The 17,352-nt window shown below is 48.2% G+C and overlaps 1 protein-coding gene across 2 annotated transcripts; it reads right to left on the reverse strand.

Moving 5' to 3' along the window:
- Nucleotides 1–2,669: 2,669 nt before the first annotated feature.
- On the reverse strand, nt 2,670–16,652 carry TBC1D25 (TBC1 domain family member 25). Of its 2 annotated transcripts, XM_060138274.1 has the most exons (6): nt 16,448–16,652; nt 14,741–14,850; nt 13,610–13,764; nt 4,844–4,971; nt 4,515–4,703; nt 2,670–4,267 (listed from the first exon to the last, which is right to left on the reverse strand). In XM_060138274.1, exons 1-6 carry the CDS (start codon nt 16,562–16,564, stop codon nt 2,906–2,908), a joined length of 2,061 nt encoding a protein of 686 aa, XP_059994257.1. In that variant the 5' UTR covers nt 16,565–16,652; the 3' UTR covers nt 2,670–2,905. The 2 variants fall into 2 exon arrangements, with proteins under 2 accessions (XP_059994257.1, XP_059994258.1); XM_060138275.1 differs by lacking the exons at nt 13,610–13,764; nt 14,741–14,850; nt 16,448–16,652 and adding an exon at nt 5,746–5,837.
- Nucleotides 16,653–17,352: the final 700 nt, after the last annotated feature.

Consider the following 17,352-nt stretch of genomic DNA (forward strand, 5'->3'; position numbering starts at 1 on the left):
TACTTATTTAAAAGTCTTCATCTGTATGTCCCAGTATTTCTGCTTCAGATACTGTATGTCACCCAGTGTGGTAGCCAGTCTGATATAGCCCCCAATGATCCCTGCCTCCTGATGTTCACATCCTGCATGGTTCCCCTCCATGTTTTACTAGGGCCTAGTAAAACACATAGGCCTATGTGACCAAGAAAATACAACAGAAGTGACGGTATGCCATTTCTGAGGTTAAGTTATAATAGACATTGCAGTTCTGTCTTGGTTATGGTCTCTTGCCTGCCTGCTGGGACCACGTGTTGTTTGGACCCCCATGGAGAGGCTCACGTGGTGAAAAACTGAAGCCTCCTACCAACAGCTCTGTGAGTGGGCCACGTTAGTGTTGGGTCGTTCAGCCAAGTCATGCCTTCAGCTGACTGCAGTCCTGGCTGACAACTTGACTGAAACCTCAGAAGAGACCCTGAGCCAAAACCTCATGGCTAAGCTGCTCCCAGACTCCTGACCCTCAGAAACTGAGAAAATAAATATTTGTTGTTTTAAGCTAAGTTTGGGGGTGATTTGTTATACAGCAATAGATAACTAATACATCCAGTTTATTTTTCACTGGAGGTCATTATACTGCCCGGGTGTCTTGTTCTTTTGGCAGTGAGCTCATATTCCCCTGATGTGAGCAGCTGTTCTGGCTGGTAACTGTACTGAGGGAAGGCTGAAGGCCAGACCTGACTCTGGTTAATCACCTGGAGTCCAAGGGGTAAAGGGGTGTGAGGGGAGATGAGCCAAAGGGTGGAGAGTCCCAGGCACCACACAAGTAGAGCTCTCACTCCCATCTACGATCACACCACCCAACAATTCTGCTGGTAGGTTTCATCCTTAAACCCTAAGAGGGGGGGTCATCTCCCAGGTGTTACCACTAGCCCTGGTGTCTGGAGGGGGACAGCGGGGGAGTAATCACTCCTCTGGCTGCTCATTTCCTCCCCTCAGCAGGGTTCTTGTTACCCTGATACTAGCCCCCCCAACCAGACACCTGTACCAGTGGTTTGGATGATTTCTGCAATGAGGGGGCAGGCAAGGCAACATGGGGGAGAGGCACCAGCCAGAACTTAAATCTCTAACCTGTCCTGTATTTGTTGCCTCCAGCCATCTACCACTCAAAACACAGGTCAGTTAAAGATAACCTTCCATCTCCTCATAGGTCTTCATAGCTGTGCTAGTTTCTGGAACTCATGTTTCCCTCTGTAGTTTCTCCAGAGTAGTTTTTGGGCAAGGGAATCAGTGGCTTGTGCTGTCTGCCATCTTAGCGGGAACCAGAAGTCCCAAGTAACTTCGGAAACTAATAGAGATTTCTGTCCTTCAGGTTATCTGAGCCTCCTGTTCACAGGAAGGACTCCTCTGGCCTTCAGAGGTCCCAAGCTGCCATACACAGAATTGACTTGTCTGACTTCTCAAATATCTAAGCTCATAAATCACAGAATACACCCAGAGGGTGTCAGCTGGTTACTGACAAATGGGACATTTCAGGTCCTCAGAGGGCCAGATTCTCCCATATCTTGGATGGCCCCTGGGGCCAGGGTGCCTGAGCCCCTTATCCGCACTTGTTAGACCCACAGTCTTGGAGACCCTAGGCACAGAATGGTCTTGTCCTGCCTCCGGTGACTGAGCCCTCATCTGAGGAGTGGTCAGCCTCCTGTCCAATAATGGGGGGTGATGGGAGCCTTTTAAGAGTTAACTCCAGCTTTATATGACATTGTTTTGGGAGAGACAGATGAGAGGATAGCTGCCCTCGTGCCCCTCACCTGTCAGTATTGCCTAGAGCAGCAACTTCTGGCCAGAACCTGGCACAGTGAGGCCACGACCCGAAGGACCCCAAGTTACTTCATCCATCATCTGCCATGTCTTCTGTGGAGGGACAACTCGGCCTGTGAGAGAATCTGCCTTCTGAGAAGGTAAGTGGGAAAAATGAACTTCTTTTGGATCATTATCCTCCACACAGGTAGGTGACTCCTTTTAGGGCCTGAGCTTTATCAGTGCTTGATTTGTTTGTCCACAGTAGTGGGACGGAGAAGGCAAATAAATGGTTTCTATTGTTGAAATGGTTAAGACAGGTATCCATGAGCTGGAAACCCAGTTTAGTGCTGACAGCCTGAGGCATGGCAAGGCCATAGTCCCTTAAGCTGTCCCCAGAGCAAGTGACGAGAATAGGAACCTTAGACCCCTGTCCAGGACCACTAGCATTAGTGCATAAGACTCACAGAGAAGGGGCTGGATCCTAGAAATGGTGACGTGTGGAATGCTAGAGGTAGCTGGCCCAATGTTTCTAAGTAGCCCATACTTCCCAGTCTTTGTAATGAATCTTGCCCTTTCTGAATCAGGATCTCTCTCTCCCATCCCTCATTCAAAGGGCCTGTCCTAAAAACATACATTCACAGACATCATCCAGACCCTTACAGGCAGACAGATGTACGACAAAACAGCCTCAGGCCTCCTCAAGCAGTCCTCGACCTGGGCTCACCTTCTAGAACTGATTTCTCAGCATCCATTCTCCTGCCACTGGGGAAGCAGGAGCCGCCCTTCACCTGAAATGGGAAGTATTTCAGCTCCAGCAGGTAAAGAGGCCCTGGGGACTCCATCTACAACAAAAACCAGAGAGAAGGCAGAGAAATACACAGACCACAGTGACCTTCATGTGTGCAAAGTACAATTATTAAAAACAAAACAACAAAAACAGAAAAAAGAGGCCATGGTCGCCATGGGGCAGTACTGAAGCAGAGCCCCATACTCTCAGACCTGGGGAAAGAGGGCACTATGCTCCCACATGTCTAGGGCTGGCAGGCAGGGAGGCGGGGTCTCATGTGTAGGCCCTCTTGGCAAAGAACGGATATCTGGTGGGGCTGATAGTGGGCTGGAGGGAGTCTGATCAAGATGGGGCTGTGGCCTCGGCCCCCTCCTCTGAGTCCCACACCTCTGACTGCAGGTAATCAGCGAAGAGAGCCTTGGCCCGGCGTAGGACGCGCCCCAGGTGGTGTTTTCGCACGAGGCGGTCAAAGTGCATGGCCAGCTCGTTGTAATCCAGCCCGTTGCGCATGATATGGTCGCGGTGCTCCAGCAGGATGGCGAGGCACAGGAAAAGCATGAATGGGTTCCCTCGGCCAAACTCCTGGGGCGGGGGCAGGCCCAGTGGGGGTGGGGGTGGCAGGGACTTCCCAGGGTCTTGTGGGGAGTCCACCTCTGGCATCAAGGGGGATCCTGCAGCCATGTCACCAGTGGGAGAGGCGTCCTGGGTGGATGGCGGAGATGAAGACGATGGGGAATCAGGGTGGGAAGAGGAGGAAAGCAGTGGGTCTGAGGAGTTCAGCAAGGGCTCAGAGAGAGACTTGGAGCTGATGAGGGCAGCTGGGTGGGGCAGCTGGACCAGAAGGTCCCTCCTGGGGCCTGTGTTATCCCTGAGTTGCTGGAGGTCATCCAGACTGGCCTGTCTCAGGAGACGCCCTCCACCACCAGGCCCCTGGCTGGTGGTGGCCAAGTGGTCAACAGCATCTTCAAAAGCACCATCTCCTCCACCGGCGGGCCTCAGCATGTGCCTCTGCCGCACGGGCCGTCCCCTGTGGCCCCCAAAGCCAGTGTCTGCCACCAGGCTGGGGGGGCCCACGAGCTCTACCTCATGCTCGGGAGGGTCGGGGGGCAGCGAGCTCCAGGTGACCTCCAGCATGCGGAGAGCGTCATCAAAGGCGAACTCGCGCTTGAGCTCGAGCAGCAGCCAGCGGTAACAGAAGAAGAGGTCGTCAGCACCGGCTTCCTGCAAGTACTGGTAGAAGTCAGGGTCGGCGTGTCTCAGCAGCAGCTTGAGGTGAGCGAACTTGGTGGCCATGGCGCGGCCATCAGGGTGGAAGTTCGCAGCCAGGCGCTTCATGATGCCACAAAAGCAGACAAAGGCATGGCCCTCGTGGTCCATGACGGCAAGGATGGGCGAGGCCAGGTCGCTCATGCCCTGGCAGTAGGACACCTGTGGGTGGGTAACGGCGTAAGTGGTGAGCAGGTCGTGCAGAGCCCGCAGGTGTGGGCCATCCTCGGGCCCTGCGAAGTAGGGGTGGGCCCGGTCGGTACGCAGCACGTCCTTGAGGACCGTGCTGCGGATGAACTCCAGGTCCTCGGGGCTCGCTCGCTGGGCCCACTCGCTCTTGAGCTGCTCATACTCGCGGCTCTTGCGTTTCATGTAGTCCATCCGCTCACGGCCTGTCAGCCCGTCTGGGTACACGTTCAGAAGGTACCTCCACACCACCTGGCCAGGGATGAAAGGGATGAGGCTGAGGGTCTACAGATGAGCTGCCACACCCTCGTGTGGATCCATCACCACCCAGCCACCCTGGGCCTCTGCCCTCCTTTGGAAAAGCCTGCCCCTCCTGAAGGTAAGCCTGCTGTGCTGGAATACTTCCACGCCATCCGCTGAGAGTGTGGCCCACCGCATGTGTCTCTTGAGCTATTCATGACTGCTGTGATGGATCCAATGAGTGACCAAGAGGGCTCACCTTTCGCAGGGAGGGCTCAACACCACCATGGTAGATCCGCAGGCGCAACTCCTCGGGGCGTGAGAGCTGGCCCTCGTGGTTCAGGTATGTGTGAAACTCCGCATCGCTTAGGGGAGGCTTGAAGGGCTTGACGTCTTCCCCATATGACCAGCTCAGCACCTGCTGGACCTTGGACAAGGTGCGGCCCACCTGTGAAGGAAGGAGGGAGGGAGGCCACCACTCAGCTGGGCAGGCCAGGGGCAGGTACCAACCGGCATGCTCGGAATCGGGGGTACCAGGGATGCCCTGCCCTCCAATCACAGCTGGGCCCCGCGGCTCCCTGAAAGCACCTGAGAGAGGATGGACTGTGTGAAGGGCAGGGCAGCTGTCGTCAGCGATGACCGCTTCTCAGCCAGCAGCATGTCGGAGCCAATGACATCCTTGGGGCTGATTATGTCCCAGTCTTCCAGCAGCGGGCCTGGGCACACAGAATGACGCCGTATGAGAATGCGGATGAGAACCCCAGACCTCAGGGTCGGGTTCCTCTCCCTCCAAAGCCAGGCCACCCACAGGGCAATGAGCCACTCCACTCTCCCTTCCCATGTCATCCCAATCACGTAAAAAATAAAACCACGAATAATCCTCTTGTGGAAACTGTCTCACAGAATGGCTGAGCAGACTCTAATAGTAGTATTTTAATGATATAAGGTAATATTTATCAAGCACTTACTATGTGCCAGGCACTGTGACAGGGCTTAACGTCAATATAAACGATAAGAACAGTAGACAACACTTCCATACGGCTAAGTGCCAGGAAGCGTTCTGAGCCCTTTGCAAATATTAACTCATTTAATATTCACATCCATCCTCTAAGTTAGGCACTATTATTATCGCCACTCTATGTGGAAACATGCATAGTCAGGACTAGAAGTTGCCCAAGGCCCCACAGCAAGTGGGTGAAAGAACCGAAATTTGAAGGCCAGGCCCAAAGCTCAAGAGCCCAAACTCTTTTAATCTTATATTCCTGCTAGTTTTCCTCCCACAATTGGTATAGACTACCATTATCATTCTTATTTTGCAGACCATGACAAACAGCTTGGAACAGTTAGTAAGTGGCCAAGGAAACGGTAGGGCTGGGATGTGAATCTCATTTACCTTACTCCAGGGCCCAGATAAAGTTTAGCAAAAGTATTTGTAGAACAGGTATGCCATGCATGTTAGACAGAAGAAACAATGCTATGCTTGATATTACCCAATTCTGGCCCTTGGAACATCAGCAGAAGTCTGTCCCTTCTCTCTCTTCTTTACTCCCCCTTGCATCCTTTCTGCCCACCTCAAATGTCATGTGGCTGAAGCAGCAGTGGCCACCTGAATAAGTTCGAGAGACTTAAGAGATGTCGGCTCTGGCGCCAGAGAGCTGCTAAGCTGACAACAGCAAAGACCAGTAGCTTTCAAACTCTATTATACGAAACAAATCAACTGGGATTTGTTCAAGCCATTGTCATTTGCAGGCAAATGCCGTCACTAAGCAACATTTCCATGAAGTCCACTGTACTTTCTCCCACAGAGCTGAGGGGAAGCAAACCCTGGGCCACAAGTGGATGTCACTGCCTCTCTTTAGGTGTCCCGTGGGGCACTGCAAACCTAAGGGGTCCAAAAGGGGAGCCCAAGATCCACTCTAGACATAACCTCCCCCTCTGCTCCTCGTGTGAGTGAACAGTGTCTCTACCTGTTCAGCTGCTTAAGTCCCACACCTCACAGATGTCCTTGCCGCCTCCCACTCTCTCAATTCCCAGGGCCAAACCATCACCAAGCTCCATAGCTTCTGCATGCAGAACACACTTCAATTCCACCTCTTCTCTCAGCTCACACCACGCCTCTCACCTGAAACTGCCTCCCAACCAGTCCCTGCCTCCCCTTTGCCCCTCTGCACCCTCTCCCAACAGCTGCCAGAGTGGGCTTTCTAAAACATGAAAACACATAAAATAAAGAAGGTTGCACTACTCAACAGGTAAAATAAAGAAGGTCACACCAATGGTCTGAAATACCAAAGAGAGGAGCCCCTGTCAAGGCACAGAGCTAAAGCTTGATGATTTGAGAGGAAAGCAGAGAGACCTGGAGGACAAGTCCAGGAGACCTGACAATGCAAACCCTAAGAAATGCAGGAGGAGCAAAGGGGTCAGGTGGAGACAGAATTACCCAGATATGAAGGAAACTGTCCCTGAGATGAAGAAGTGGCTCGGCAGGTCTCAGGTAGGATGAATCAACGAACAGCACAGACCACGGGCTCCCCCAACTCTATTCACCTGCTGGCGAAGTGCCCACATTCTAAGAATGAAGACAAACTCTTGCCAGCTTCCAAAGATGAAGAACAGGCTGCTTACAACTGAAAGAAGGTCCGATTGCCGATGGGCTTCTGTTCCACAACTCTGGAAGCAAGACAGTGGCTTGCAGCACCCACGGAGTACTGACAAGAGAGGCCTGAGATCCAAGGGTCCCACATCCAGCCAACCCAGTACGTATCCACCACGACTGAAGTTTCTGATCATTAGCATACATCTAACGCATGCGCCTTACTGGAGGAGAACGAAGAAGTTCTCTAAGAAATGACTACTGAATGACTACAAGGGCTCAATGTGGGTGGGGGAAGGCAAAAGGGAGGGTAAATGGGGACAGGCCACAAGTTTTTAATATATACAGTTAAACATAAAACGACAAAGAGACTGTGACTGGGAGTTTGTAACATTGTTACATTAGGATTCCTGAAACATAAGCGAGTGACTCTAAAGAAAAGATAATGATAGCCTGGAATTGAAAAAGAGAAAAAATTACTGTTGGAGCAAAGCCCAGAAGTTAAGGGTTAGGGAGCAGGAGAAGGATGAGAATGAGAAGTGTTCCAAAGCTTCCATTTCACGGGCTACGGAGGGTGGGGGAGACTGGAGGGGAAAAGTGCTCAAAAGATTTCACTGTCAATTGTGTAAAAAAGCATAAATCCAGCTACGGAGATTTTGTGAGAGACATACTAAAACTAGGTGACAAAGAAAGGTTAAAAATTGAAGAAACATGAAGGTGTACCTGGCAAACACAAGCAGAAAGCAAGAGCAGCCATGTGAATATCAGAAAAAGCACCGCTCAACATCAAAAACATGGGACTTCCCTGGTGGCGCAGGGGCTAAGACTCGGCGCTCCCAATGCGGGGGGCCTCAGTTTGATCCCTGGTCAGGGAACTAGATCCCACAAGCAGGCCACAACTAAGAGTTCACATGCTGCAACTAAGGAGCTCGTGAGCCGCAACTAAGACCTGGTGCAACCAAATTAAAAAATAAATAAAGTGTATAACTCAGTGAGTTTAAAAAAAATAAAAGACAAAACACATGACAGGAAAAGAGAGATATTCTATATTGACTTTTAAAAGAAAGAAAGAACCTGTTAATAAAATGGACAAAGGATTTCTACAAGCCCAAACTCATCTAGTGGCAAAACCGGATCTGAACTGACGTGTGACTATATGTAGTCTTTTTTTTTTAAATAAATTACTTTATTTATTTATTTTTGGCTGCGTTGGGTGTTCGTTGCTGTGCGTGGGCTATCTCTAGCTGTGGTGAGCAAGCACTCTTTGGTGCGGTGCGTGGGCTTCTCACTGCAGTGGCTTCTCTTGTTGCAGAGCACGGGCTCTAGGTGAGTGGGCTTCAGTAGTTGTGGTGCACGGGCTCAGTAGTTGTGGCACGTGGGCTTCAGTAGTTGTGGCTCATGGGCTTTAGGGTGCAGGCTCAGTAGTTGTGGTGCAAGGGCTTAGTTGCTCCGTGGCATGTGGGATCTTCCCAGACCAGGGCTCAAACCCGTGTCCCCTGCATTGGCAGGCAGATTCTTAACCACTGAGGGGAAACCCTATATCTAGTCTTTATGTAACTCACTAAGTGTGAATATGCACACACTTCCCTGAAGAAACATGCACGTTTCATTATGGGGTGCTGCCCCAGGCCCTTCTTGCAGTATTACACAATATGTACTATACATGCTGTACCTCCTTACCATAAAATTGTCAAACCTCCCAAATCCTAAATTATATATGTTGTGCAATGCCAATCAGTGACGTAGTGGGTTTTTTGCTGGAACTGGATAAAATTATTTTAAGGTTCATATGAAAGAATTCACATTTAAGAATAGTTAAGAAAAAGGAGAGCCAAAAAAAAAAGAATAGTGGGAGGAAGGCAATGCTTGCCTTATTAAAATGTATCAGAAAACCACTGTGATAAAAATATGGTGTTAGCATAGCATGAGACAAACAGAGCCAACTGGTGGAATTCAATATAGAAAGCCCAGAAATAAATCCAAGGACATATGGGAACTCAGTACATGACAAAAGTGGCATTTCAAATCAGTGTAGAAAAAGTGGTTATTTAATAAATGATGCTGACATACCTATTTGTCTGGAATTTTTTTTTTAAAGCTAGGTCTACTAATCACAATGCTGACAGAGATTTATATGTAGAAAAGAAAATAATAAGCATATTAGAAGAAAATGTAAGAGAATATTTGTATAAGCTTGTGGATGGGGAGGATGTTCCAAAGTAAGGAGAAATTCAGAAATCATAAAGAAAAAGACAGATATATGTATAAGACTGCATACATATTTTAGTTTTTGATAGGATCAGAAAAGCACCATAAACAAAGCCATAAAACAAAAAGATAAGCTTGGAAAAAAATATCTGCAATACATATGACAGAAAGAGGATTCATATCACAAATGCACAGATTGGTTGATGGTCTAGGCTTGGTAATCTTCCAACTGTAGAGGTGACAGAAACTGACTTCTTCCCTGAAAGAGGGACTGGGCCATCTAAGTGGTCACAACATGCCTGTTGGTTTCACAGTCATAAACACGATCCCAAGAATTCCATTAATAATATTTGTAACAGCTCCATTGATTGGACACTTACTTACCTTTTTTTTTTTTTTTTTTTTGCGGTACGCGGGCCTCTCACTGTTGTGGCCTCTCCCGTTGCGGAGCACAGGCTCCAGACGCGCAGGCTCAGCAGCCATGGCTCACGGGCCCAGCCGCTCCGCGGCATGTGGGATCTTCCTGGACCGGGGCGTGAACCCGTGTCCCCTGCATCGGCAGGCGGACTCTCAACCACTGCGCCACCAGGGAAGCCCTTACTTACCTATTAATGTATAGCATGATACCATTAATGTTAAACACATACCGTCTGTGTATATATACAAATATGAATATACTTACGTATCTCTATATGTAGATTAATTTGTCTGTGTGTATGTGTGTGTGAATAAATAAAGGACCTGTAAGGTTATACATCAAACTGATCAAAGTAGCTCCTGCAGGGCAAAAGGGTAGGGGAACAAGATTAGGCACAGTGGGGGCTTCCCTGGTGGTGCAGTGGTTAAGAATCCGCCTTGACAATGCAGGAGACACAGGTTTGAGCCCTGGTCCGGGAAGATCCCACATGCCGCGGAGCAACTAAGCCCATGAACCACAACTACTGAGTCTGCACTCTAGAGCTTGCGAGCCACAACTACTGAGCCCGTGTGCCACAACTACTGAAGCCCGTGAGCCCAGAGCCCGTGCTCCCAACAAGAGAAGCCACCACAATGAGAAGCCCGCGCACTGCAACAAAGAGTAGCCCCTGCTCGCAGCAACCATAGAAAAGCCTGCGTGCAGCAACGAAGACCTGATGCAGCCAAAAATAAAATAAATAAATTAAAAAAAAAGATTAGGCACACTGGTTCCAGGAGACTTCAGCATTATTTATAATAAGGAGAATGTATTTACTGGATAATTAAAGATTAGTTTCATTAGGGAATTCCCTGGCGGTCCAGTGGTTAGGACTCTGTGCTTTCACTGTGGAGGGCCTGGGTTCAGTCCCTGGTCGGGGAACTAAGATACCACAAGCCACGTGGTGCGGCTAAAAAAAAAAAAAAAAAAATAGTTTCATTAAAAAATGTAAAAAAAAAAAATGCAACTCCATGGAATTCTCTGGCGGTCCACTGGTTAGGACTTGGCACTTTCACTGCCGTGGGCCCAGGTTCACTGGGTTCCATTCCTGGTCAGGGAACTAAGTAAGATCCTGCAAGCTGTGTGGCACAGCCCCCCCCCAAAAAAGTAGCTCCAATCAAATTCCCATCAGGATTTTAATGAAATGATAAGCTAATTCTATTAAATGAAAAGAACAGTGGGACTTCCCTGGTGGTGCAGTGGTTAAGAATCCACCTGCCAGTGCAGGGGACATGGGTTGGAGCCCTGGTCTGGGAAGATTCCACATGCCACGGAGCAACTAAGCCTGTGCGCTACAACTACTGAGCCTGCGTGCCACAACTACTGAAGCTCACGCACCCTAGAGCCCATGCTCTGCAACAAGAGAAGCCACCACAATGAGAAGCCCATGCACCACAATGAAGAGTAGCCCCCGCTTGCCGCAACTAGAGAAAGCCCGTGCGTAGCAACCAAGACCCAACGCATACAAAAAATAAATAAATAATTTTAAAAAAAAGAACAGTAAGTGCGTGAGAATATTCAAGAAAAAATTTTAAAAGGAGAACATTAAAACATATCATAAAGCTACATGATTAAAACAACATAGAATTGGCTTAGGGTTGAACAAAGAGATCAGTGTAAGGGGATCAGGAATTCAGAAACAAACTCGTGTATTTGCAGGAGTTTGGGAAACAAGACAATGGTAGGAATAGAACTAACTCATCAGTAACTGGAAAGTTGATTCTCTTTAAAAAGATAACTTTTAAATGTCCTTTTGCCAAACTGATGGGTGTGTGTCTCTCTGTAATTTGCATTCCTCTCAGTTCTTGTGCAGTTGGGGTTTTCTTCACATGTTTATTAGTGGGGCAGATTTTATTTCCTTACTGAAATAGTGCTATTGTGTCTATTTTATAGGTGAGGAAATGGAGGCTTGGGGACTTAGCTAAGTGACTGACACACAGTAGCACATAGGGCTGCTCAGTGCAGAGGTTCCTGTGTTTCTGGCTACCTGTCTTTTCCCATTTGTCTCTCTGCCTGTCTCTGTCACTATCTTTCCCTCTGACTCTTGTTTCTCTCTCTCTCTCTCTCTCTCTGCCTATCTTTTTCTCTAGTTTCTTTTTCTTAACAAGCCCCACATTTTGTAGAGTTAAATGGTTAAAGGCAAGGACTCTGAAGACAGTTCAGCCACCACCTGGGTTCAAATCCTGCTCCTCCACTTACTGTCTGTGTCACATGGACAAGTCCTGTCCCCTCTATGAGCCTCAGTTTCCCCATTTATAACATGGGGATAACGATTGTCCCTACCCTGTAGAATTGTTTTGACAATCCAATGAATAAACATTATGTGTGCAGAATGGCCCCAAGTGTTTGACACATGTTAGCTATTTATATGTTATTATGACATCAATAAAATGCCTCAGGACTTCCCTGGTGGCTCGGTAGTTAAGACTCTGTGCCCCCAATGCAGGGGACCCGGGTTCAATTCCTGGTCAGGGAACTAGATCCCACATGCATGCCGCAACTAAGGAGCTGGCAAGCCGCAACTAAGGAGCCCGCGAGCCGCAACTAAGACCTGGCACAACCAAATAAATAAATAAATATTAAAAATAAATAAATAAAGTAAAATAAAATGCCTCAGTCACCCCAAACAGGCACTGTGAATTCCCTGAGGCTGGGAACCGTGTCTTCCACTCCACAACTTTTTATTTTAAAAAAATTTCAAATCTATGACAAAGTTAAAAGATGAATACATTGACCATCCATATGTCCTTCATCTAGCTCCCCCAGCTGTTCACATTTTGCCACATTTGCTTCATCTTGCTCTCTCCATATATATATACATTTTTAAAATTTTTTTATTTTTTTAACATCTTTATTGGAGTATAATTGCTTTACAATGGTGTGTTAGTTTCTGCTTTATAACAAAGTGAATCAGTTATACATATACATATGTTCCCATATCTTTCCCCTCTTGCGTCTCCCTCCCTCCCACCCTCCCTATCCCACCCCTCTAGGTGGTCACAAAGCACCGAGCTGATCTCCCTGTGCCACGTGGCTGCTTCCCACTAGCTATCTATTTTACGTTTGGTAGTGTATATATGTCCATGCCACTCTCTCACTTTGTCACAGCTTACCCTTCCCCCTCCCCATATCCTCAAGTCCATGCTCTAGTAGGTCTGTGTCTTTATTCCCGTCTTACCCCTAGGTTCTTCATGACCTTTTTTTTTTTCCTTAGATTCCATATATATGTGTTAGCATACGGTATTTGTTTTTCTCTTTCTGACTTACTTCACTCTGTATGACAGACTCTAGGTCCATCCACCTCACTACAAATAACTCAATTTCGTTTATTTTTATGGCTGAGTAATATTCCATTGTATATTTTTTTGCTGAATTATTTGCAGATATCATGATGCTTTACCCCTTAATACTTAACTGTGTTTTTCCCGAGAACAAGGATATTTTCCTTCTATAACCATGATACCGTTACCATACCCAGGAACTTTAACCCTGACACACTATTATTTTCTAATGTATGCTCAATAATCAAATTTTGGGGACCGTGTCTTAATTTATCTGTGGGCTCTCAGGGACCAGTACAGGTAAGACTAGGGGAACAAATATGAGAAGACTGGAAGTGGCTGAGAGATAAAAGGAACAAACAAATGAATATGAGTGCAGGGTGAGTCAATGAATAAATACAATTACCATGACTATAATCAGCATTGTTATATTTACAATATTATTATAACTGAAACATATAATACTGTAGCTCTATTATTATATTGCATTATACAGTTATATGTTACTACATTATATGCTGTAATAAATGTGATCATTATTGTTATTAGAGCTAATACTTTTTGAGCATTCACTATGCAGCCATGCACCTTTCCAGGTTTTTTACATGAATTTGCCTGTTGAATCATCATGATGGCCCTAAGATACCATTATCTCTACTTTACAGATAAAGAAATTGAGGGCCAGTGGCCAAGCCAGGATTTGGACCCAGGATTCCTTGCTCCCTAGCCCACCGTGAGGGAGTGCATTGTGAGGAGTGGAGTCATCCCACGGGGAAAGGGGGGCATCCCAGAGCAGTGCCCGCAAGGCACCAGGTACTCACTATCCTCAGTGGGCCGAATATCTACACGCAACTGCAGGTAAGGTTTGGAGGCGGTGGCGAAGGCCGTGCTGAGGTCCCAGTCAGACAGGAGTGAGAGATAAGCTTCCTGCCCCAGCCGATCCCGGCCCAGGTAGCTGATACCAAAATTCTTCTTCCTGGACAGAGAAGACATGGCATCTTTCAGTGCCCCAGTGCCCTGGAGGCCTCAGGGACAGTTTCCAAAAGAAGCCGAGGAGGATAGATGGTTTTGAAAACAACTTCCTACTATGTGCTGGGCACTGTGCCAAGGATTTCAGGCAGCCTGAGGTCAGATCGTTTTTTTCTATTTTGTTTCACAAACAGAAGCAGATACACACCTGCTTGTATCTGGAGAGCACACTGGGAACTGGTAACGTGGTCCCCTCTAGGGAGGGTAACAGAGTAGCTGAGGGATAGAAGTGGGAAGAAAGCAGCCTTGTGCATAGAAAAAAAAGCAATCTGTATGTTTGTTATATTTCACAACAAAAAATGTTTATGCACAAAAAGTCAAATAACAACTAAGAATTTGTTCTTCAGATACACCTGTGCAACTATGCAAAGAAGTATGTTGTGTGATAACTATTGTAACCATGGAAACATCCTAAATACCCATCACTTTTGTATTATTTGAGTTTGTTACCATGTGCATTCGTCCAAAATAACAACGACAACAAAATAACCATCACACCTGCCTCCAAGAGACACTACTTTTCATCTATCAGGTTGGCAAATTTTCCAATGTTTTCTAGTAGCCAGTGTTTGTGAGGGTGTGAGGGAAACAGGAATTTTATGGGCTGCTGGTGAGACTGTAAATTGGTAATACCTACCTGGAGAACATTTTGGAAACATCTGTTGAAATTTTAAAAAAGCATACACCGTTTAACTCAGCAATATTACTCCCATGACTAGATTTCCCCAAATATTCCAAGATATGTATGTGGCTGTTTGTTCACTGTGGGATTATTTCAATAATAATAATAATAATAATAATAATAATAGTAATAATAACAAGAAAACAACCTCCCCCTTTACCAAACAACAACAATAAAAATGCCAAACAACCGCTGTCGAGGTGGGTGGCCCACTGGCTTTCCCCAGGCTCCCGTTACTCACCCGTTCAAGTCAAAGGCTCGGATGAGGATGTGCTGTAACACATCGAGTGAGGTGATCTGGGGGTCCACAGCAAAAGAGCGAAACTCAGGTGGCAAGAAGCTCTCACATTTCTGGGGAGAGAAGACAGGGGTCGGCCATCAGGGGTCACATCACCATGCTGACATGGAGTGAGTAGCAGGGACCAGATCAAGGCGGGAGTTCTGAGCCATGGGGAGAACTGTTGTTTTTGCTCTGAATGGAGGGTGGGGGAGGCTTGGGAGGGTTCTGAGCAGAGGAGGGATGTGGTCTGACTCAGGATTTAACAGGATCCTTCTGGCTGCTCTATGAACAGTCTGTGGGGGACAAAGGAGAAAGGAGTGTTCCAGTGAGGGGGCTACTGCAATAGTCCAGGCACCCAATCCTTCTTCTACATCCCCTCAATGATGGTTGCCTGGATCACCATGTCCAGTCTGGCCCTCACTAAACCAGTCCTCCGCGCTGCAACCAATCTAGCACATCTATCTACAACACTCCCCTGCTTAAATCTCTTCAAAGGGAACCCCAGGATCCCCAACAGGTGGGCCTATAGGACCCCAGCCAGCCTCCCTCCAGTCAGCTTTTTTGAACTTTACACTCTGGTACTACCAGACTCTTGGAAGTTATACTCTGAATACATTCTGGCTCCAGGCCTTTGCTTATGCAGATCCCCCAGTCTGGTACGTCCTTCCCACTTTCTTCAGCTGGCTCACACACAGCTCAGGCATCTTCTCTTTTCTGAACTCCCAAACCTCTACCTTTGAGCTTCCTCTATTACACTGAAGTGATCTGTTTACTTCTCACCAGAATCTACCCTCTTCTCATCACCACCAGTGCCACCACCCTAGTCTGAGCCACCATCACTGACTGCCTGCTGGAACTACTGCAACAGCTTTCTTACTCAAGAGTACATGCCAAAGGCCCTTCACAATCTGCCCCTCTCTTACCTCTCCGATTCACCTCCTACCACTCTTCCCCTCACTCTCTGGGCTCCAGCAACATGGGAACCTAAGGGAACATGCCAAGCTCATCCCCACCTCCCAGCCTTTGCCCTTGCTGTTCCCTCTGTCTAGAACACTCTTCCCCCCTGATATGCACATGCCTGACTCCTTTTTATTTGTGTCTCTGCTCCTTCAGTACCTCTCTGGGGATTTCCCTGTACGACCTTGGCTAAAGTAACTCCCTAGTTCCGAACCTTTTTCGTTATTTCCCCATGACATCTACCAGTGTCTGAAGCATCTCATTTACTGAGCTGTTTGTCTCCCCGACGAGTATGTCCGCTCATCCAGGGTGGGGACTTGCACAAAAGTGCACTCTCAACACATATGTTGACTGATGTCAGAGGTTCCTTTTCAGACAGCAACAGCCTCCCTCATTTCTCAAGGCCCCACTCAACTATTAAGGCCCCTCCTCCAGCCCTATAGCCCCTCCTCTCTACCCACAATCTCCACCCATCCATTCCAGGGGCCTCTACCTTTCCATTTGCAGTCATCACGCCCCATGCCCTGCCCTCGCATTCCCAGGTCCAGCCTCTCCCCCACCCTCCACTCACGCCACCATCACTCTGCCCTCAAGCCTCGCCCCTCACGTAACACCCCAATTCTCAGGTCCCGCCCTCCAGCCTAGGACAGCCACCGCCTTCCCTTCCCCTGGGAGCTCGGGGCAGGCTAGACGACGGGCCGCCAGCCTCACCTTGACTCGGACCCGCACCACCTCTCGCTCTTCCTCCTCAGCTGCCGCTTGGGCTCCCCCACCAGGCGGGGGCGCTCCGGAGCCGGCCAAGTCCGAGGATCCAGAGGCCGTCGCCATCCCTCCACCACCCGCCTCCGGGTGACAGCTGACCGTTGCCCCCTACCCTTGCGCACACCCCAAAATGCGGGCGCCTGCGGCCCCACCTTGCGCCCGGGCGCAGGCGCAGAGGGCGCCACGGGACCCTACCCCCCCCACCACCTGGCACAGGGTGGAGGTCGCCTCTGCGCACGCGCACAGTGTGCTGTTGCCAGGAGCCCCGCCCCCCAAAGCCGGGCATTTTGCCTCACTTTAGCCAGTGTGCAGGCGCTTATTGAGGGCCCGCCCCGCCCTTGTTCTTGGTTTGGTTGTTTGGGCAGTTTGCTTCCGGGTTCACCTAGGTGCGTGTTAAAGTGACGACCTATTCAGGCGAGAAAAGTGGGCGGGGAAAGGAAGCTGCTGCGCGACGACGTCAAGCCTCCACATCCCGCCCCAAGTCGCCTCGCGTCTCTGCTTAGAGATGATGTCATCTATTTCAAACGCCTGTGATCCTCACTTCAAATGAATCCGCTGAACGGAAGAATAATCCTTTTTCCAGAATCTTTTAAAAAATAGTTTACACGTTGTGAAAATTCATGGAGCTGTACATTTATGATTTTTGCAGTTTCTGCCCGCATGTTATACTTCAATAAGTAATTTACCCCAAAAAGCCATTTGTATGCTCTCTGGAGGTCTTAGCTTTTTAAAGTTTGCCTTTGTTTTTATTGAATCCTTACAACACGTTGAGATCGATCCTGTTATTAAATGGTGTGTCCACCAAATATCAGCTGAATACTGGACATAGCTTAGACTCCTTTGAGAAACTTTAT

Source organism: Lagenorhynchus albirostris, chromosome X (assembly GCF_949774975.1).
Source record: "Lagenorhynchus albirostris chromosome X, mLagAlb1.1, whole genome shotgun sequence".
NCBI classification, from domain to species: domain Eukaryota; kingdom Metazoa; phylum Chordata; class Mammalia; order Artiodactyla; family Delphinidae; genus Lagenorhynchus; species Lagenorhynchus albirostris.